This window comes from Besnoitia besnoiti, chromosome IV (genome assembly GCF_002563875.1).
Source record: "Besnoitia besnoiti strain Bb-Ger1 chromosome IV, whole genome shotgun sequence".
NCBI classification, from domain to species: Eukaryota; Apicomplexa; class Conoidasida; order Eucoccidiorida; family Sarcocystidae; genus Besnoitia; species Besnoitia besnoiti.
Genome location: NC_042359.1, coordinates 81,836 through 102,745, shown reverse-complemented (window position 1 = coordinate 102,745; position 20,910 = coordinate 81,836). Strand labels below are relative to the sequence as shown.

The 20,910-nt window shown below is 62.4% G+C and overlaps 1 protein-coding gene across 1 annotated transcript; it reads right to left on the bottom strand.

Annotated features, from left to right (window-relative positions):
* Nucleotides 1-283: 283 nt before the first annotated feature.
* On the bottom strand, nt 284-16,419 carry BESB_051530 (uncharacterized protein; the record flags this gene model as incomplete). Its single annotated transcript, XM_029363588.1, has 11 exons — nt 284-401; nt 877-940; nt 1,218-1,608; nt 2,103-2,352; nt 2,716-2,789; nt 3,220-4,659; nt 4,899-7,007; nt 7,376-7,808; nt 8,095-8,621; nt 9,086-12,076; nt 12,709-16,419. The coding sequence occupies 11 exons, from the start codon at nt 16,417-16,419 to the stop codon at nt 284-286; spliced, it is 12,108 nt and encodes a 4,035-aa protein (XP_029219511.1).
* Nucleotides 16,420-20,910: the final 4,491 nt, after the last annotated feature.

Genomic DNA, 20,910 nt, shown 5'->3' with positions numbered 1-20,910 from the left:
ATTGTCTAGTCAGCATCGATGGCGTTCTAGGCTCGATATATGGATTCCTGATCCCACGCATCTTAACGGCGAAAGAAACGATTACTCAGATGCGAGACTAAAGATTGCAGAGGCGGCAAACCGCGGCGGCCTATGGGCTGCGGCCTTTAAAACTTCACACGCGAGAATCCCGATTCCCTCTCACAAGAAGAAGATACAGCGTCGCAGTGAGGCCTGGAGTCTTCCTTTCCTTGGCATCCGCGCGCTGCACGCTCTGTGTATCGTCTCTGTATTTCAAGGAATTTTATTTCTCCCGATTTTCACGAGTTCGGGCGGCGAGTCGGTCAAGCGAGGTTTCCTCTTCGACGCCGAGCTCCCTACAGAGGCTGCACAAAGTCGCTTGGATCTCGCGACGCACAGACCTGCAAAGGGCAGCGCGACAGGGGAAGAGATTTCGCTTCCTCCATAGGGAGCACTCGAGTCCGCAGGCACACGACGGCCTCAGCCGTAGTCTTCAAGCAGAACGGTGCCACAAAGAAAAACATCGACATAGAATGCAAAACGCGAACTGCGAAAGCTTCTGCCACTACAAAGGAGACCCGCAGAACGAAACTGCGAAGCAGAACACGTCAAGAGAAAACGGTTTACGCGGAGAGAGAGAGATTGACTCAGTACAGAGGTGGCGAGCCGCGGGCGGGGAGAGAGGTTTCAGCTTGAATTCGAAGGCACACCTGGTCTTGGTGCGTATTATCTACGAAAATATAAAACAAAGTAATCAACAGGCATAGAGAAGAAAGAGGCTCTTGCGAAGGCTACGCACACACCGTCCACCTCACAAGAGAGAGAGAGTTCCAAGAGAGAAAAAAGCTGCAGAGACGCGGCCGCCGCCAGACTCACTTGTCATCGCATCCGATGCAGGCAGTCAGTTGAGGAAGGAGGAGAAGCAGATGCGCCTTGGAGCCTGAGAGAAGAAAAAAAACGAAAAACCGAAAAAACGGGCGTCCTCTACCCGTCGACAGCGTGTATTCATGTGGGAGTACCAAAGCGACACCAGTGCCAAAATTTGACACACAGACGACATGCAGCAGCCGGTAGAACGACGCGCGAGACAAACACCACCACAACTGCCTAAGGCCGCACGCAGCCACGGCAGCAGTTAGCGATGCAGCTTCGTCATCAAGAAGGAACTCCCACTCGTGTTTTCCATTTTTCGCCGTGGCTGCCTTCGCGGTGTCTACCTGCTGCGCGCAGCGCGAGCGTCCTGCACTCCTGCTTTTTCGCTCCCTCGCTGGAGGCCGCCGCAGCATCTCCCGAGGCGCAGCGTTCATCTTCCGCGCTCTCTTCTGCCTCTCTGGCGCTGTCATCTGCTGTGCCTGGGAAACCGGGTGCATGCGCGTCGCCCTGCTGCCCGAAGCGGTCGCGGGAGTCTGGCGACTTTGCAGCCGCGGCCTGCACGGCCTGCGCCTTCTCTCTGTCTGCGCGCTTCGCGTCGGCGTCGGCTTCGAGTCCGCAGAAGCTTTCTGAGTCTTCCGAGAAGGCCCGCGGCGACGTCTCCAGCGTGCGGAGACGCGACAGCACGAACAGCACCAGCTGCGACCGACCATGCGCCGCCACCGACCGCGCAGCCTCCTGCGGAAACAAGGAAGCCGACACTTCGCTGTCTCAGCCTCCCGAGAGTTGACTCGCGAAAAAGCGAAAACAGAGAAGAGACAACATAAAAGTGCTAGGTTCGGGCGAGAAGAGAAAGCACCAGGCATTGAAACCGGGAGAGATTCCAGCGAAACCTGAGGGCTTGAACGAGGATTAGGAATCCTAAGACGCTCTCCTCTGAGTCGGATGTGAACTCCACCGAACCTCCCGAGCTGTGTCTTCCGGGCAGATTTTTCTTGCTCTTTCCTCCATGCGACCAAGCATGCGCAAAGATGAAAAGCGGAGCTCCACTCTGCTCCGCGTTTAGGGTAGGGGTTCTAAACTGTAAACTCCGATCAAATTCAGACTCCGTCGGCGAGAGCCTCTCGAGTTAGCTCGATGTGTGCAGCTCTGCGCGGCTCGCCACCTGTCGCGTCTCCTCGCGTCGTCACGCAGGCCGCCTTCGCCCCTGAGAGAGGACACAAAGGACTCACTGTCTGCGGCGCGCCTTCAGAGACCGACCCGCGCCCGCCCGCCTTCGCGTGGCGACACTCAGGCGTCGCGAGGGGCTTCGCCGGCGCGGCGAAGCGCTGGAGAATCGCGCGACAGCGCCGCAGCACCAGGGGCAGCACACTCTGGACGCGTGCGCGGGTCGCGGCGTCCGCCGTCCGCGAAAGCGACGCCTCTGCGAAGAGCGCCCCACTCTTCCGCCGCGCGTAGAGGTCTTCGGAGAGGTCAAACAGCCTGCGGAAAGTAGGAAAGGGAAGCGCTGGCGCATCCTCAAATCGAGAGAAGTCTAGAGGAGAGGGACGCACGCATGTGCAGTCCAGCTCACAAGAGAAGGAGAAGATACGCAGAGCTAACCGGAATTCGCGCGCGAAAAACGACGGCGAGAATACGCAAAATCACCTCGCAGCCCACCCAGGTGGCAAACTGTGAGGCTCTACGTGCACCTGTATATATATATATGTATGTGTATAGATCCTTTTCGCTTTGTACTTTGCGAGAGAAGTTCAGCGGTGCGCCGCGTCCAAGGCATGCATATGCAGCAACGAAGACCTCGCGGGGTCCCCTGCGCATGCAGTTGAGGCAGGGAGGGCAACTTACGTGCAGAAGGCTTCGTGGGCGATGATGGCGGGTCGCTCGCTGCCCGCAGCACAGTAGTGATCTAGGATTTGTACCTGAAGGAAAAGCCAGCGAAGGAAAAAACTTCGAATGGAGAGAAAGCAGTCACGCCTGAAAACCCAACCGCGCGCCAAAGGTACAGAAGCTCTGCATAGACGCATACGTAGACACACGCATAAACGCGCATATATGATACATAGCCTCTAGCCACCAGGGCGACTCAGGCCCCTCGCCCAGCTTTCTACGGTTTCAGACTACATGGCACGAGGACAAGACTCATCGCTCTCTCTCTCTTTCCCTCTAGCCACAGCTGTGAAGGCACCTGGGTCGTTTTCTCAACTGCTTTCCTCAGCGCAGAGCAAAGCGACGCCTTCTGCGTGGCGCGGTTTGCCCTCTCCACGGCGCCGAGGGGGTTGCGTCTCTGCCTGAGTCTCGAGGTCTCGCGAAAGAGGATCTCGGTTTGACTGGCGGCTGCGCGCGACTTACAAAGAAAGGGTAGAAGGGCGCACACGGCGCGTGACGTGGCGCAGGCCGCGCGAGTGTCTCTGCGGCGATTCTGAGCATCCATCGGTCGAAGAAAAACGCAGACGGCAGCGCAGCGCCGCCCTCGCCCAGGGGCCCCTGGCGCGCAGCGGGTGGCGCCGGAGCGGAGGAGAAGAAGGGCGACGCGGGTGCGAACGGCGAGATGGAGACAGTCGCAGAGAGAGACGCGGAGACAGTCGTGGAGACAGATGCGGAGGGGGGCATGGCGAGCACGCGGAGGAAGCGGCGGAGGGCGGCTGTCGCAGCGGAGTAGAAGACGACGCCTTTGTCGCAGGCCGGCGCATGGCGCTTGGCCTCTCGCGCGCGCTTGCCAGCCGTACAACCCACGCAGAACGTGGCGCGGGGCGCTCGCCAGCTCAGGCGCGAGAGGAAGGCGAACGCGTCTTCGGTGAGGACAAAAGCGACTTGCAGCGCCAGTTTCCACGCCTGCAGCCGCTTGAGTGAGGGCGACGTCCGCGTCTCGGCAAGACACGCCAGAAACTCAAAGATACGCGGCAGCGACAGAAGCAGCACCGCCGCGGGGCTGTGTTCGCACGCGCACCCGACGCAGGGGCGGCCGCGGCATGCGCAGCCCGCGGCAGCGAAAGATGAAGGCGAGGGCAACATCCCGTTCAGCGCCTCATCAGACGGGTGCGGACTCCTCTGAGAGGTTGTCTCCTTGTCGCCCTTAGGGCCCTTCTGGCTCTCGGCCGCTCGCCCTCTCTTGTCTGTCTCCGCTCGCTCGGCGCTGCCCGCCCCCCGACCGCCTGCGGCCTGCGACGCCGCGGCCTCCTCGCCTGCGCCGCTGTTCGCCTCGCGCGTTGACTCCGCTGCGCAGCTTTGCGTGGAGTTTCGTGCCTCCCCGGCGCGCGTGTCTTTCGCGCGCGGTTTGCCTCGCGGTCGCCGCGACGTGGGCAGCGCGTAGGCGAGCTGCGGCGTCGCAATCGACATGCCGGTCGACGTCGCGTATCGCCACAGGAGCTCCTCCTGCGGGCCGCGGTGCTTCGCGAACGCGCCTCGCCGCGCGATGCCGTTCTCTTGCTTTGATCCCTCTCGGCCTTCGCGGCGACTCCGCTCTTCTTTCTCCCCGCGCTTCGCAGGCACCTGCTCGCTGCCGTCTTCTGGCGGCGAGTCGCTGCTTGTCTTGTCGCCGCTCGCCTCCTCGTTCTCGCCTGTATCCGCGGGTTCCTCTGGCGGCGCGGGACCCCTTCCGCTCGGGGAGAGAGAAGAAAGCGAGGCCAGCAGGGCGGCCAGGTGCGCCTTGCTTCGTGCAAAGTCCTGGCGCATGAGCGAAACGAACGAAGCCCTGAAGAAGATTTGCAGCTCCAGGAGCACGCGGCAGCCAACCGCCAGGCTCGCAGAGTCCCGAAAAAACACCTCTGGACGAAGGAACGTCTCGCAGAGCTGAAAAAACGAAAGCAAAGGAAGAACTTGCAGCAATGCTGTGTTCCGCGCCGCCGCGCGCTCGCAAGAAGAGATAAAAGGCGCAAAAGTTGGAGGCCAAACAAACAGGCGCGTGTCTCTGCAAGAAACTCTGAACAGATATACACATGCAAATATATATATATATATATATATATATATATATGCATATATATATATATGTACATATATAGATGCAGAGCCCCAGAATTTGTCCTCACCTCCTTGAGAAACAGGGGGACGAGGAGTGAGAAGGCGACCGGCGCGTCGGTTGCGCTCGGTCGCAGATTGACGAGAGTCTCGAGAAGAGGCACCTGTGCAGTGGATACGCGCACCGCTGCGACAATTGGCTGAAACAGCAGCAGCCTTTCTCTCGCTTCCTCTGGCGTGTCTGCGCTTCGCGCTTTCTCCTCCTCCTCGACGGTTGCAAGCACGGCCCTCAGCTCAGCCTCGACGGCCCCGAGGCGCGGACTGCGAGCGCGCGAGGTTTCGCGCCGTCCCCCCTCTCGCTCTCTCTCCTCGTGCTCTGCTTGTCCTGCCAGCGCGTCGTCTGCCTCTGCGCCAGCCGCCCACGGCGGAGGCGACTCCGGAGCCGAGACCGGCGCGACAGGCGGCGGCAGGAAGGGCGCGAGCCCGAGGCGCGATCGCACGCCATCCAGCAGAAGAAGATCTGTGTAGACGCGGCTTTCCGCCCCTGGAGGCTCGCTGACCACGGAGGACGCGGGCGCCGCCGCTTCGGGCGGATGCGCCTGCCTCCTTTCCCCGTCCCCCCCCTCAGGCGCGAAGGGCGAGGGCCCGGGGGGGACGCATACCCGCGGTGCAGGCGGCCAGCCAGCGGGGGAAGTCGAAGAAGTCGAGGAGAAAGAGGAGGGGGGAGCGGGGCTGGGCGTGAGCGAGCCGCGCGTCATCGAGTCTCTCTGCCCTGCGAGGAATCGGCCTCCACGCTCCCTCTCTTCTTCGGCGTCGGGCTGGGCGTTTTCGCCGCGCCCCCGCCCCTCCTCGCTTTGAAAGGGATTCGTCGGCGAGGGGGCGAAGGGCGAAGAAGAGAAAGGAGACGGATCTGCTTGTCCCTCCAGCGGAAGGAAGTGCCCGCGGGCCGCCGCCTCGACGAAGGAAGAAGAGGCCTCCACAACGCGCGGCGCCAGTCGCTGGGTGGAAGACTCACTGCGCTGTGCGGCGCCGCTGCCGGCGAAGAGAGGAGGGAGCGAAGCGACGAGCGCCGCCAGCGAGGCGCGCTGCAGACTCGGCGACGCCACGAGTCGGTCGAACTCAAAGGAGACGGCGGAGCCCGCGGAGGCGCTGCGGGAGGAAGCAGAAGAAGAGGAAGCGAAAGACGAATAAGAGGCGGAGGAAGCGGACACGAGAGGTAGAGAGAGAGCAGGACCGGGCACCGTGCGGGCAAATTCCAGGGCGCAGTCAAGCAGCGGAAACAGAGAAGACGAGAGAGGCACAGCAGACGCAGCTTGCGTCGCAGCTTGCATCGCCTCGCACTTCAGAAGGCCGAGTGCGAGCTCCTGACCCTCCCGGTCTCGCCGCGTCGCGTCCCCGAGGTGCGGCTCATCCGTCTCGCCTTCAAACGAATTCGCGGCATCCTCGGCGTTTTCCTCTTCGCCTCCGGCAGCGGCGTGACGCCACGACCCCCGCACCTGACGCGTCCGCCCCGCCGCAGCCTGAGACACGCCGCAGGAGTCCCTTTCTCGCTCCATGGGCTCGTCGCGGGCCTCTCCCAGCAGGCCCTCGACAGACGCGTCGTCCAGGCGGCGGCCGTATCGCCGAATATAAGCCGGATTGGTGAGCATCACGAGGAACAGTTGGAAGGCTATGACACTCTCGACGACGGGGAAGACCTCGGGGTCTCGTTCGCTCGCCGCCGTCGCCGCTGCGCTCCTCCCCATTGCCTCGCCGTTCGCGTGGCTGTGTGTGTCGGCTGTCAGGTCGCCTTCCTTCTCGGGGGAGAAGACTGTTTCTAGAAGATCTTTCGTTTTGGCGGCGACGACCTCCACGAGGCGATCGGGCATCGTCTCGCGCGTTTGGAGGAGCCTAGACGCGCCCGGTGACGACAGAGACGTCTCGTCCCGCCTAGAATGCGGCGAGCAGGCCGCCGAGAAGAAGGGCGCGGACGCGAGCGCCGCCTGCGCCCAGGGTGACGCCGGCGAGAGGAGCTGCAGCGCGAAACGCCAGTAGACCTCCCAGCCAAAGCTCCACACGCTAGGCGCCCCGCCGAAAAGAGACGAGGACGCAGCGCCCGCGGGAGACGAGTCGGGAACAGGCGACCCGGCCGCGACGCCTCTCTGCAAGAGTCGTCCGCCGAGACGCCTGAGCGAGGAGAGCTGCAAAGAAGAGAGACACACAGAGAGAGGAGAAAGACGGAAAGAGTGATGTAGCCCCGCGCGTCTGCTCACACGTGCGCACGATGCAGAGAATGGCGGCGCGAAAAGGAACGAGTGACTCGACGACGGGGGGAGGCTGGCACCCTACCCACGCGCAGCAAGAGACGAATTCCGGGCAGACTTCGTCTTTTATCAATGCCCTCTCAACCTGAATTCATCTTTTAACTTTTGTCCGCCTTCGCTGAAGCCCCTCACAAGCGGATCGATTTCTGGGCTCTCTGCGCAGCTCGCCTTCTCAAGCGGCGTCTACCGGGAGACGGGCTCGGAGGGCGACGGCGGCCGCGAGGCGCACGTGCGTCTTCTCTCACCTTAACGCGCGCCTGGCGCAGCTTGAGGACATCGGCGAGGGTCTTCGCCGCGGCGATGAGGATTTCAGAGGCCGAGTCCGGGGCGAGAAGCGCCTGCTGGACGCGCTCGAGGAGGCGGAAGGCCGCGTGCGCGATGGCCTCCAGGCCCGCGGCGCTCCGAGGCTCTGCCTCTTGCGCGGCCGCGCAGTGGAGCAGCAGCACCAGCGCGCCGTCCATCGCAATGACCACCGTCTCACCCCACTGCTTCGCGGCGGAGTCGCGCGAGTGGTGCACCAAAAAGGCCCCGGCCGAGGCTCCCGCGGAGGGGACTGCAGGCGGCGCGGAGGCCGCCGAGTCCGCCCCCGGCGCGGCGGGCGCCTCCGCGGCCGCGACGACCTGCCTATATGCCGCGTGGACTTCCGCCAGAGTCGCGACCACGATGTGCAGTACGCAGCTGAAGTCGCAGCAGCACAGCAAAGCTATGAACACAAATTCGCGCTCTCAGACCCACCGCCGCGCCTGCACTCGCACACAGACACAGCCACGACGCCCAACGGCCAGCTTCCCCTGCGCGTTTCTGCGTTTCGCCTTCAGCCCGCCGTGGCGAGCGAACCAAGACTCTCTCAGCGCTGAAAAAAATCCGCAAGTTTCTCGAACAGCCGCTTCTGGAATCCGCCCCGCGGTGGCTGTTTCAGCAGGTGAAAAGAGTTTTCTTTTCGGGCCCGTGTGCGACGGCTTACCTCTCCCACGACCAGTCTCGCCGCTCGTCTCCGCGCGCCGCCTCCTCGCCGCCGCTGGTCGCCTGCGCTTCCGCGGTCGGAGACCGCGCCGCAGCGTCTGGGCTCGGGGGGGCAGGTCCTGCAGGCGAGAGGCCGTGGGTGCGCACTGCGCTGGTCAGGCTCCTCAGCGCGCAGTTCCTCACTTCGGGGCGCGCGTCGACGGCCAGAAGGCGCAGGAGAAGGAACAAGTCCTTCCAGAGACTCTTTATCGACACGCCGCCGGAGGATGGCACGCGCGGCGAAGGCCACGCCGACCTGAACGACAGCCCAGCCTTCCTCGCCTCTCGCCCCGCCTCCGCCTCCGGCGCCTCGCGGCTGGCGATGCGCTGCGCGGGGGCCTCTGCAGCCTCCTCGGCCTTCCGCTGGCGCCGACCCAGCGCGTCCGCGAGAGTCCAGAGGAAGCCGACAGCGCGGAAAGCCAGCGAGCTGCCCAGCCGCGAGCAACTCGCAAACGCCGCAATAGAGACCGCAAGCGTGCGCCAGCCAGGCTGCGCAGAGACAAACCAAACGTTGAAAAAAGACTGTAATGATGCAAGCATACAGCAGATGTTGTGTAGATGACAGAGTCAGGGGGTGTTCGCCGCGCGAGAACTCTTGCAGCCCAGACTGCACGGCGCGAAAGAAAGCGCCCCGAAAGGCGAAACCTAAATGTATGGATTCGCTGATCTCTCAGGCCCCAGGCGCTGGAGCCACGGCGTGCATGACGACGGGGACAGGAGGAAACGACAGAAAGAAGCCGCACGCGCACAGAAGACCATGCAATAGGGCGCGGCACTGCTGCAGAGAGAAGCCGCGCTACGCGAGGCGACGCGGTACCAGCGATGGAAACGGAGCAAGTTCGCATAAAAGGGTGGGAACGAGAAATAAGAAAACAGGCGGACGGGCCAGAATAGAAATGAAGATGTAGCGACGAGAAACAGTTCGTGATCAGGCCACCACGGGGCGTACGTACACTCAAGGGGACGTCTTCTGCAAAGTCCTGAACGAGCAGCTCGAGCAGTGTGAACAGAGCTTTCATTTCCCTTTCCAGTCCGAGTCCGTGTTCATCCACTGCGCCGCCGTTCTCCGCTTCTTGTCCCTCTTGGTCGCCTCGTCTCGCGTCTCGTTCTCCGCAGATCTCTCTCCTTTGGCCTTCGCTCTGCCGGCCGGAGTCTCCGCGCTCCTCTTCCACTTCGCCTGCGTCGTTCGCCTCCGCGTCTCGCGTTTCCTCCTCGCGCGCCAGCGCCGCGAGACGGGCTCGAAAGCGCTGGTAGGCGCCGCCGAGTTGGAGTTCCGTGGCTTGGCCTACTGCGTCCAGAATGAGCTCCCACACCGGCGCGAGAAAGAGGTCTCCGCGGCGGGTCAGCAGCCGGTAGAGCGCCAGTGACGCGCGGAGCCGCGGGCCGGGGAAGGGCGAAGTCAGCAGCGCGCACAGGGGCGACAGCAGCGCCACCTGCGCGGCTGCGTCTTCTTCCTCCACCGCTCGCGCGACGCACGCGTCCTCAAGCTCGCCGCCGCCAACTCCCCCTCTCGAACACCACGCCGCGACGTACGCGCGTATCCTCAACCTCAGCCGAGCTTCAAACACGCGCTCTTCGTCTCTCGGCAGCGCAGCGTCGCCTCTCCGCACCCCGCCCCCGCCCTGCCCCGCGCCGTCTGGGTGTACGTACTCTGGGTGCGGGAGGCCGCCGCGGCTTGGCTTGGGGAGCGTTTCGCGCGAGTTGTCTCCGCCGCCCTCCCGTGCGGTAGTTTCGTCGGCTAGTGAAGTGCTCGCGGCGGAGGGGAAAAGGGCCTCAGCCTTCCGCATTCGCGCGATGCGTCTGCGCCGCAAGGCGGGCAGAAGCAGCTCGAGGGAGACACACAGCGCGGAGACGGCCTCGACGCGCGTTTCGGGCTTGGCTCGGCTCGCCGTGGCGAGGCAGACGAGCGAAGAGACGAGGCCCCGACAGAGGCGCGGGAAGCAGGGGCGATTGATGTTGAAGAAGCACATCTCAACTAGCTTCGCGACCGGGAAGACCGCGATCTCCTCGTCCTCGCTTTTGGCCTCCGCCGCCGCCCAGCACGCCTCCAAGTAACTCGCTGAAAAGGAGCAGAAGGGCAGATACGATGCAGAGGAAGAGGAGGAAGCCAGAGGGACTTCTGCGTCCGCGAAGGGGTTTGGTGACGCCCCGCCGGCGGCGGAGGGGAGCGCGAAGGCCCGCGAGGCGCTTGCGGGCTGAGAGACTTGCGAGGCGTCGAATTGAGGCGTGGAGGCCGTGGGTTGTGCCACGAGATCGAGGTTCTGAAGCGCGGCGCTTCCTAGCGCGGAGGCGAGCGCGTCGAGGCCTTCGTCAGACAGCGAGAGGGGAAAAAAGTCAAACAGCAGTCCCAGAGACGCCGCCAACCGCAACAGAACGTCCTGCTGAAGCTGCTGCAGGCTCAACTCCGCCGGCGGCGCGGCGGCCAGCCACAGTCCCGACGAGAGAGACGCGCCGCGCGGCGGCGTCTCCCCGCCCTTGGAGGCGTAGGGGAGGCCGGGGCCGTCCTCCAGGGGGCGAAGGGCCTCTAGGGTCGCAGGCACGAGGGCGTCGCCCGCGGCGGGGGCGCCGAACGCCGAGGCGCCTTGAGAAAAGAAGGCCTTGCAGTGCTCCTCGGTGCCGCGCTCCGTGGCCGCCGCCGCGACCGCGGTCGACCTCACTTTGAGGCAGAGCGCGAGGGCCTGCAGACTGCGGGAGACTGTCACGCCGCGTCGCCCTGCTGGCGGAGGAATCGAAGAAGCCTCGCTGGCGCCGTCGCATGTGCGTCTCCTTTGCAGGTGCGCAAAGAGCGCCCTCATAAAAGGATAGTCGCCAGTTGCCGCGCGCGCCTCCGCGCCGCTCGCCTCGGCGCTCGCGCCCTCCCGACGCCAACTGCGCAGCTGCTGCAGCATCTCAAGAAGCGTGACGACTTCCGCGGGCGGTGTGCACGGGTACCTCGCTCGCTGCTTGCCGCCGATGCCTCGCTCAGCCTCGGCAGCGGCCTCGCCCTCCTCCGTAGGCCGTGAAGCGTCTGTCTCTTCCGCGTCCTTCCGACCCTCCGCTGCGTCGGTTTCCGCGTCGGGCGCGGCGACAGCGGCGGCGAAGTCGGCGAGGGCGAGCGGCGGCCCGAGGAGCCCGCGGGCCTGCAGGAAGGCGTGGAGCTCCTGGAGGGCGCGCAGGGCCCCGCCCCAGCCGCGAGGCCCCAAGAGGTTCCCGAAGAAGCCGCAGATCGACAGCAGACACGTGAAGCAGCTGAGCGAGAGTGACGCGGAGGCGCCGACCAGCGCGCCGTCGTCCTCGCGGGGGGAGCGCGCCGCCGCCGCTGCAGCCGCCGACGAGGCCCCTAACGCCGAGGGCAGACGGCGGAGCCCCTCGTCGTCGTCCGGGGCCGACCCCGCCGCGGACGGAGGCGAGGAGGACGCGGGCGCAGGGTGGAGAGCCCGGGGCGGCCCAGAGCAGCCCGCCCCGAGACGCAGTCCCGGAGACACCGGCCAGAAGGGAAGCAGAGGCGGCGGCGCGGCGCGCGGCAGAGCAGGAGAGGGAGACGGCGCGCTGGTCGGCGGAACCGGCGCGCCCGCGGACGCCGCGGGCCCGAGCGGCGGGGCGTACGGGCCAGCCGCCCCGCTGTCGCCGCTAGCTGGAGGCCCAGAGGACGCGGAGGAGGAAGGAGGCGACGAGGCGCGCCCCTCGGGCGAGAAGGGAAGGGCGAAGCGGCTGAGACAGAAAAGCAGCGCCGCGCGCGCGGGATCGAGTCGAAACGCGCAGCTGAGACCCACGAGGTTCTGTACACACTGCATCAGCGGCAGCAGATGCAGCGACGTGGCAAGCGGCTCAGGCCCCGCTGGCGAGGGCCTCGACGCCGCGTCCGCGCAGCTCGAGGCAGGCGACGTCGCGATCGCTGAAAAAATCAGCGTCAAAGCCGACAGAATGGGGCCCCAAGCCGCGCCGAGAATTGTGCGACACGCCGCCTACAAAGCATCCAGAGCCACGCGCACACCGGGAAGCGCATGACGCGCAAGAGAGAGAAAGATCCCACAAAAGCCATCTGCGACAGACGCTGTCCGCACAGGCGCGGCCAGCAGCCGCTCACAAACTCCTGATGCACGAAACTGAATAGGCAAATAAATGGATATAGAAAAATTTAGAGGCATAGATAGAGGCACATAGATAGAGGTAGATAGATAGACAGACAGATACAGATAGATATAGATAGATAAATAGAGGTGTAGTTAGACAGGTTGAAATAGACAGATAGACACAGAAATAGACACACAGGCAAAGATATATAGACACAAATAGATGAATAAATACATAGCTAAACATAGTTAGATAGGCATAGGTAGATGGAGACGTGCAAACATACACAGATCCACCTGTAGGTGGATCTACAAGCGTAGGCACAACGGCGCATGCAGATGCCAAGATATCTTTCGCTTCGAGAGAGAGTTTTCATCCCGGCAACGCCGTTCACGGAAATCAAAAGAGCGTTCACTGATTGTCGGTGCTAGGAACTGGATTCTATACATCTGGGATACCTGACTGAATCCCGTCCACGGGCGCCGCACCGCAGCGACGCGACGGGCAAGGGCCTCGCACGTACCTGGGGTCCGGTCAGGGGGAGAGGGAGATACTGTTGCTGCGGAAGCAGCAGAGAGTCGGCCGCGCGGATGTCCATCGCGAAGATCGGCTCTTCTTCTCCCTCCTCCGCGCCCGCTCTCCGTCCCTGCGCTTCCTTCGCGCTCTCTCGGGTGTCGCCGCGCGGCCCGCGCCGGCCGAGGAGCTCCTCGGCGTCTGTCGCGAAGGAAAGGAGGTAAAGGGACTCCACGACTTTGAGGAGGCCGTCGAGCGCGAGCCCGACTGCGACGGAGGGATGCAGTTGGTGAGTCGGCGCCGCAGTGCCATTCTGCGCCTTGTTGGGCGCTTGCAAGTCGCTGGGAGTCGCGAGATCGGTGGCGCGATCCAGAAGGCGCACGTATCGGCTCTTCTGCGCGGCCGCGGACGCCGCAGGCAGGGGCAGGGCCTCGCCGCGCGGGAGATCGGCTGCCGAGGTCTCCGCGCGGCGCTCGCCCTTCTCCGCCGCCCCGCAGAGCGCCGCCCACGCGCCGACCGCTGCTGCGCACGCGGCGCCAGCCAGCGGCGACGGCGCGACGTCGAAGCGGCCGAGACTCAAATTGAAGCAGCTTGTTGAGGCGAGGAAGAAGGCCCCCTCGCGCGACGCGAGGGAAGGAGACAGCGAGGACGAAGCGTCAGGCAAGCCGGGCGCAGGGGGCGGCGGCGACGCGCCAAGCTCGTCGGCACGCGGCAGCGCCGATAGAAGAAGAAGAACTGCGTCCGCAGGCAGCAGGACCGGCAGAATGAGCGGCGAGAGCGCGGGGGGACGAACCGATTCAAGGGTCGAGAGGAGACGAGCTTGGGAGTCAAAGGAGCCGACAAAACAGAGCTGGTGAACGGTCTTCCCCAGGGCTTCAACGAGCGCAGTCACAATGCTGCTGCCCTCTCCCTCGGCATTGTCGCCGGGCGCGCGTTCCGCCCTCTTCTCACTCCCCTCTTTGTCCTCGTCGTCGCGCTCGAAGTCCCCTTGGAGGTGCGTTGGCGCGGGAGCCGCGGCGGCTGAGGACGCAGCGCGGCGGCGCCTGGAGAGCTGCAGAAGGGGGCTTCCTCCGCTGTGCAGCAGCAGCAGGAGGGCGGGCTGACTGCATAGCTCTTGAAGGGTTTCCAACACGACGACGCGCTGCCAGAGGGGCGCGTCAGCCTCGACCCTGCGCAGCATCGCGGGGAGCAGCACACACAGCTCGTTGAGAAGAAACGGCGCGTACTGCTGCGCGAGAAACACCAGCAGGCGCAACGCCCGCACGACGATCGGGAACTCGTAGGCGTGGTGAAGCAAGAGGTCTAGGAGGGCCGGGCAGATCTCCTGCTTCAAAACTCGCATCAAGCCGCAGTGCTGCACAAACAGCAGCCTCCCGCGGTGCAGGCAGTTCTCGAGTAGCTGCACAGCTACGCCGCGCGGCAGCTGCACCAGGAGGTCGGCCGCGCCGCCCCGCTGCGACGACGGCCGCCCACGGGGCCCCTCACGGCCGTCGCGGCTCACGCCCTCGCCCACGCCGCGCGTCAGCGCTTGCCCTGAGAATGACGCAGAGGAGAAGAACGCCGAAAACGAGGGCCTGGAGAACGTCGACCATGTGGAACTAACCCGCTGCACACTCGGGCTCGACTTGTGACCCGTGACGGGCAGCTCGCCCCCGGGAAGCGGGGGGTCCTCGTGACCCTCAACGCTCTCCGCCGCGTCCCGCGCGTCAGCCGCTGCCTCGCCGTGGGGATTTTCGGCGCCGCTCCTGATAAGCAGCGACGAGCTGCGGCTTGCAGCGAACGGCGCACCGCAGCTGGCGCTTCCGCGACAGTTCGCGCAGAGCTGCGTCAGCAACTGCTCGAGAGTCGCGACCGCCGCGGGCGTGCACCCCGTCGGTCCCCCAGGGGCTGCAGGCGTCGCGTCTTCGGGGCATTCGGCGCGTGTTTCGACGCCGCCACTTCCCTCCCCCTGCCGGTTTGTCGCGTCATCTTCCGCTCGCGTGGAGCTCGCGCCGCCCTCGCCCTCCTCAGCTGTCCGCTGGCGCTCTCGCGCCTCCGCCGGCGCGCCACTGGCGACGAGCTGGAGCGGCGTCCCGGGCGCGCCGCGGTGCGCAGAGGAGACAGCGAGGAGCTCCTCGACTGAGGTGACCCTCGGCGCAGTCCGAAGGGCCTCAGACGCCGCAAAAATGAGCGCCTCAGCGCCCATGCTCCTGCGGGCCGCCAGCTCGTCCGCGGCTGTCCCTCCTCCGCGGCGCTCGCGCGCCGTCTGTCGCCCCCGGTCGGCGGGTCTACGCCGCGTCTCCGTGTCCAGCGCGCGCCGGGCGGCGTCGACCAGACACGCGGCGAGCTGTGACATGGCGGCGCACGCCGTATGGAAGACTGCAGTGCTGTGGCCGCCCGCCGCTGGGCTCGCGACCGCACCAGAGGCCCCACTCACGCCTGGCGACAAAGCCACGCCGTCGAGAGACGCTGCGCTCCCGGGACGCGTGCGGCAGTACAGGGTAAGGAAGAGCCGCAGGAGGCGGTGGGCGACAGAGGCGTCCGCGACGACGGCCGAGTCTGGGGCCAAAAGAAGAAGCGCCGTCTGCAGCACCTTGAGCTGAACAAAGTGCTCATCTGCCCCCGGGTGCGCAATCAACAACTCCTCCAGGACGCCGAGGAGAAGCAGCACGTCGCATGCAGCCGTCGCCGCCAACGCCGCCAACGCCTCCGCACGATGCCGCCCCGAGACGTCTGCGGACGCCTCCAAAGGGCCCGCGGAAGCGAACGGGGACTCCAGCGGGGAACACGCGCCCGCCTCGTCTCCTCCCGCGCCCCACGGGCGCTCCGCCGCCGCGGCGTCGGCGTCGCCCTCTCCAGGGGCGAGTTGCGCCGCAGAGGGCTGCGGCGGCAGAAGGAGAAGCGAGTCTTCAGGGGCGCAGGGGACGAGCAGCAGCTGGTGTTGGTGCGAGGTGAGAAGACGCTGAAGCAGCGAGAGCGCCAGCAGCGAGATCTTGGAGCTGTTCGTGCGAACCGCATGCAGAGCCGCTCGAAGCACCTCCTTGACGGGAAACGCGCGAAAGACAGCCTCTGCCGCCTCCGCGGCGGCCGCCTCCTCTTCGAAGGACGTCGCCGACGAGACGGCGCGCGCGAGCGTCTCCACCGAGGCCTCGGCCTTGTCTCGGTAGTCTTGGATGTGGAGAAGCGCCCTCTCCGTTGCTTCCTTGACGTGAGGGGCTTTCTTCTTCGTTTCGCCGCACAGCGTCAGCAGCTCGCCTTCCACAGCGCTGCAGGCCGCCGCCACGCGCGCGTGCTGCCTCTGGTGGCGGGCATGCAGCTGCAGTCTCCGCTCATGCAGTGCAGCTGACTGCGTAGGAGGATAGTGACACGCGGGCGGCCCGGGAGATACGCCGTTCGACGCGACGGCGCCCTGCGACCCCGGGCTGCCGCCGGTGCACTCAAGACAAGTCGGCGTATCGGAAGTCGACTCCAGCCCTGTCTGTGCGTCCGCATGCTCCTGCATGCGCATGGCAGCGCAAGAGCTGAGATAATCTGGCGAAACGGGGCTCGAGAAAGGGCGGATGGGTGTCTGCGAGGGCTGCGGTTGAGATGAAGCGGAGAAGTCGTCCTGCTTTCGCTTGGCGTCCTCGCCAGCCTCCGCGTCTTGCCGAGGGTCGTCCGCAGACCCTAGCCTCGGCTGGAAATCGAGGTGGGCTGCCGCATGCAGGCCAGGCGGCTCGTCGTCGAGTTCGCCCTTCCCCATTTTCCTTCGTAACAAAACCAGAATTAAGGGGCAGTTTGGAATAGGTTGATTCGGGACAGAAAGTCAGGGAGCGAAAGACGACGGTAAGCAGCCGCGACAGAGATTCTACCAAGAGGTCAAGTACCGTAAAAACAGCCCGTCAGCGAGTATGTAGCGGAAGAACGGAACGGCTGGGAAGACAGAGGAGAGGCAGCGGCTTCGCCGGCAGCGGCTGACTGCGCCGTTGCGCTGCGTGAGAAACGAGAGAAAAACAAAGCAGCATGAAACAGGTAGCATGGATCCACGCTAGAAAGGGGAGCTTGCAATTGGCCAACATCACATCCTGGTGCGAGTGGACGAAGAAGAGGCCTCCGGCTGTATAGCGAATGAGAGCGGCGACAATCTTGCCGCTGCAGCTGTTCAGGCAAGCCAAGCGGCGATGAGCGGCGGCTTAATGGACGCCAGAAGAGACGGAGCCGATTGGTGCTGCTTTATATAACGATAGCCTTGAGTGAAAATCCGGCGCCGCGCCAGTCAGCTGACAGCGGCGACGGCGCTGTGCAACACTTCAAAAATAGCACGAACTGCGCCCGTGCAGCTCAACACTATCGTTCCAGACTCTTACGAAGGTTGGAAACGCCAATGTGAGCTATTTCCTTCGGACGTTTGGTGACTGACACTCGAGATAAAACCTCAGCATTAGAACGCGTCTTGTTCCGCTAGAGAGATAGAGGACACATGTCTCGTTCCAGTTTCGGCATTGCATGCATGCACGCTTCCCAGCCACAACACGGTCTAAAGACAACTCGCAACAAGTTTTACAAACCGTGTCACGTAGTCAGAAAAAGAAATGCCTCTTTGCAGACGAGCATCATGGGCACTCGTATCTGTTCGCTTAAACCTGTTCCCGGCCGGACTTCTGGCAGAACCCGAACGAGGATTCGCATTCCGACTGTAATTTCGGAAAGGAAAAGCGATGCGAAAAATGCAAACTCAAGAGCAAGTTTTGTATCCTGTAGATCATCTCGAGATTTTTGCGAAGTTCACTGGCAGTGACAATAGTCGTGAGACATGGCCGTAGTAAAGCTTGCTTGCTTGGGTCTGTAGAGCCACTAATTTCATGGCGGCTGCGCCAGCACAAGGGAAACTTCAAGTACTGATGCATCAGCATCCCATTGGTTCCTCATGAAGGTGGACCAGATCGAGCCAGTCATCAGCCTGGAAGAGTCATGGAACAGCGTAAAGGATCTTCGAAGCACACTCGTGAGGTTCAACCAGCGCAGCACGAAACACGCTAGTGCGGCAGTACATGTACCACTCGCATTTGCAGGCGATCTCAACTTTTATGCCCTTCCGGAGGCACCGGAGTTAAGGGATCGGTCAGGCCTTTGGCGTCGGTCTTTTCAATCCACTCTCAGCTGTTCAGGCACCACTCGTGTTGGAAGCTAAGCGTAGAGAGGCTATGGGACTCTCACAGCAGTACAGATTTCGGGTAGCGTTTTGCGCCGTTCTGAGACTGCAGGATTACACTCTTAGTTTTTTTTGTGTTATCAGATCACAGAGCCAAAACGAAATAGTGTTAGGAAGACGAAATTGGGAAGCACGTGGCCGGCCTCTTCACGACCCATTTTCCGGGATGTCGCGCCTTCTTTTCGTTCGAGATGGGAGTGGCCTGCGTACTCGCGTATGTTAGTCGGGTAGGATTTTCCAGTGGTTGGCGGTACAGGTCAAAATCGACGTCTTTCAGCACCTTCGACCTAGTGTGCACAACTGATTCATATTCACGGCTTCTCCGTGCTTGGGTCACACCAGAAGAGTGCCGCTGTTTTTGCAATGCCACCTTGTACTTGTGCAACCAGGGATCCACTTCTACAATTCTTGTTCGTTGAATACCACCGCGCTCGCACAGCGCACCGTCTGCTGAGAGGGGTCGTACCGGTTGCACGTTCGGTACTGGGGCGAATTCGCCATACTTCTCCACTAGCTCTAAAGGAACCTTTCTCTGGCTAAAGTCGATTCCGAGTTTTCGGGGAGAGCCACGTAAGCAGTCGTGAAGCAGATTCAACGTACAGCTGCTTGGCTTTGTGTGAGAATGCATGTTCAAGAAATGCATCCCTGAGTTGCTTTTGAGGGGCGTTCGCGTGCTCATTTTCGCTGGCGGCACCGTGGAGTCGCTTCCCGGAATGCTTTTTGGGGACCGCAGCTCGGAAGCTGCTTTTCCAGCAGCAGACCTGGTGGCCGAGTAGTGCACAGAATGGAAGAAGGCCGTAGGACCAAATAGTCCTCGCGATCGACTTGCAACCTCGAATTTCATCGACCGATGTTTTAAGCGACTCCCGGTTTGTGAAGGGGGCTCCGAAGCGCCTCTAATCCAAGGTGAAGAAACTCCTGCGTCTTCGTCCCAAGGCGTCATCAGCTCTTCCAGCCTATCTTGAGGCAACTTTATACCGATTCGTCGGAACTCTGCAGGGCTCTTAGGTGCAGGGTATCTCCATGGCGGTCTGGAGTCCTTCACACGCTTTTCGGCTTTTCCATTTGCAGGTAACGGGGCATGTGCTTCATGCTGTGAATGGGACGAAGGGAAAGGGGCTTCACGATCTTCCAGAGGCTGAGAGCTGAGTGTGGATATATCCCGCGCAGTTTGGCGACTTGGTGATTTTTGGGTGCGGCGGATGTTTGAACCATTCTTGATACCTAGTATGTTTTTCTCGATCATATTCACCGGCGCTTGCTCCTTTCTTTCCTTCAGACCTGCAATAAACTCTGTGTTCATATTCTGTAACTCACGGGTGGTGCTTGCTGAATTAGAAGATTTGCTAGACACTGTGCTCCTTCTGCTGTCCGTTACGGTCTCGGCCAGTTTTAGCATGTCAGCAAATGTCACCGACCGCCGAGCTACTGCCAGTTGTGAATAGCGACTGCAGATAAAAAGACCCAAAGCCAACCTTCCGGTACTCTGAACACGAGGAGCGTCTCGTCCCTCCAGTTTACAACTTCCAAGGAAGGTGCCGCGCCCGGAGGATGTTGTTCGATACCGCAGTCCCTTGTGTACTAAATGGTTCTCAAACAGCAGTGGCAATTGCGGCGTGATCACACCGCATGCCGCCTCTTGTGTGGCATGCCAGTCCACGAAGTGTCAAGTCTCAAAGTAACACTGGAATCTCCGTAGGTCAGTGCAAGTCCGGTTTTTGAGCTTTGCAATGAGTCCATGCGCTCGCGGGCCTAACCAGTGAGATGAGTCGGAGTGCCTATGTACTACTCATCTCGAGCGTGACTTACCACTTATCTTGCCTGTTGGTGTTGTCCCGCGTTTCCTCCTCTTGTGCCTAGTATTCAACGCACACGAGAAGGGGGATCAAAGCAGTCTGCAGCTGAATAAGTGTTTTTTCTGATGGTGATGAGGCAAAGCTTCCTTCGCACGGCTCGACAATGGCCTCAGGTGGGCGGGGGGGGGGGGGAGGCTGGCCCCACGTCAGACATTGGTTTTTTTCTCCAGGTTTGTATATTTGGGAAGAAAGCTCTCGAGTCCCTGGTTGGTCCTGCGGGAGCTACTCGTGGTTAATTTCAGCCATGCTAGCCCATAAGAATTCGTCGTAGAGCGGCAGATCTGGTACGCATGCTGTCGTGTCACTATCTTATTGCTAGGTCTGATGCTTATGGAAGGTTGTGTCGTGCTTCCGGCATTTCTCCGTTCGGCCTGTGCACGGAAGAGGTTACCATTTGCGCGTCATTGCCTCCATGCATATGGCTGAGGAGGAGGAGTCCGGTTGGGCAAGGCAAGGCATTGAGGACCTTGACATCGTGAATCCGTTCAGCGCGCGCAAGGGCTGCAAGTCGATCAAGAGTCCTGGCCAGTTGCCTTGACTCGACAGTGGAGGAGTCCAGCATGTTCAGAGACAGCAGGAGTGTCTCAACGGGGGTCCGTAGGAAAATCCAACGGAGATGAAGGTTGAACATGGAGTAGTACCTCTCCTGGAAGCCAACGCGCGAGTTATACAGTAGTCTGTGGGATCCGCTTGTGCTTTTCACTTCTTTTCTAACGAATTCCACGAAGTCAGCTAGACACCCTTGCCTCAGTCCTTCGATGACGACGACGCACTGCCTGCAGACGCAGCCCGTGGAAATGAGCACAAGTGCCTCTCGCTCCAAGTTCGCCAACGATGCACAGCAAAGGCGGCGCGTAAGCAGATTTTTGTTTGCTAGCCGACTGGTGCATTCAGTTGCAAGTAGAAAGCCAGCAGCCTCAATTCAGCGCCGGCGGAAAGGTCCCAAGCGCTGTACCTAAGATCACCTGATTCAGACGCTCCACTTCCACGGGTGTGTCTCAGAGCCCGCCAGGGGAGCGCGCAAGTCAGACTGCGCTCTTCTCATGCTGGCTGCTGTGAGTTGCTGTGGCGCCTTGCACGGGATAATAGGCCGCTTACTTTTCATCTGACAGAATGAATCCCGTGAAGACATCAAGGCTGTCATTACGTGATCCGTTCGTCGGAAGAATCTCGAGGGATAACGCGT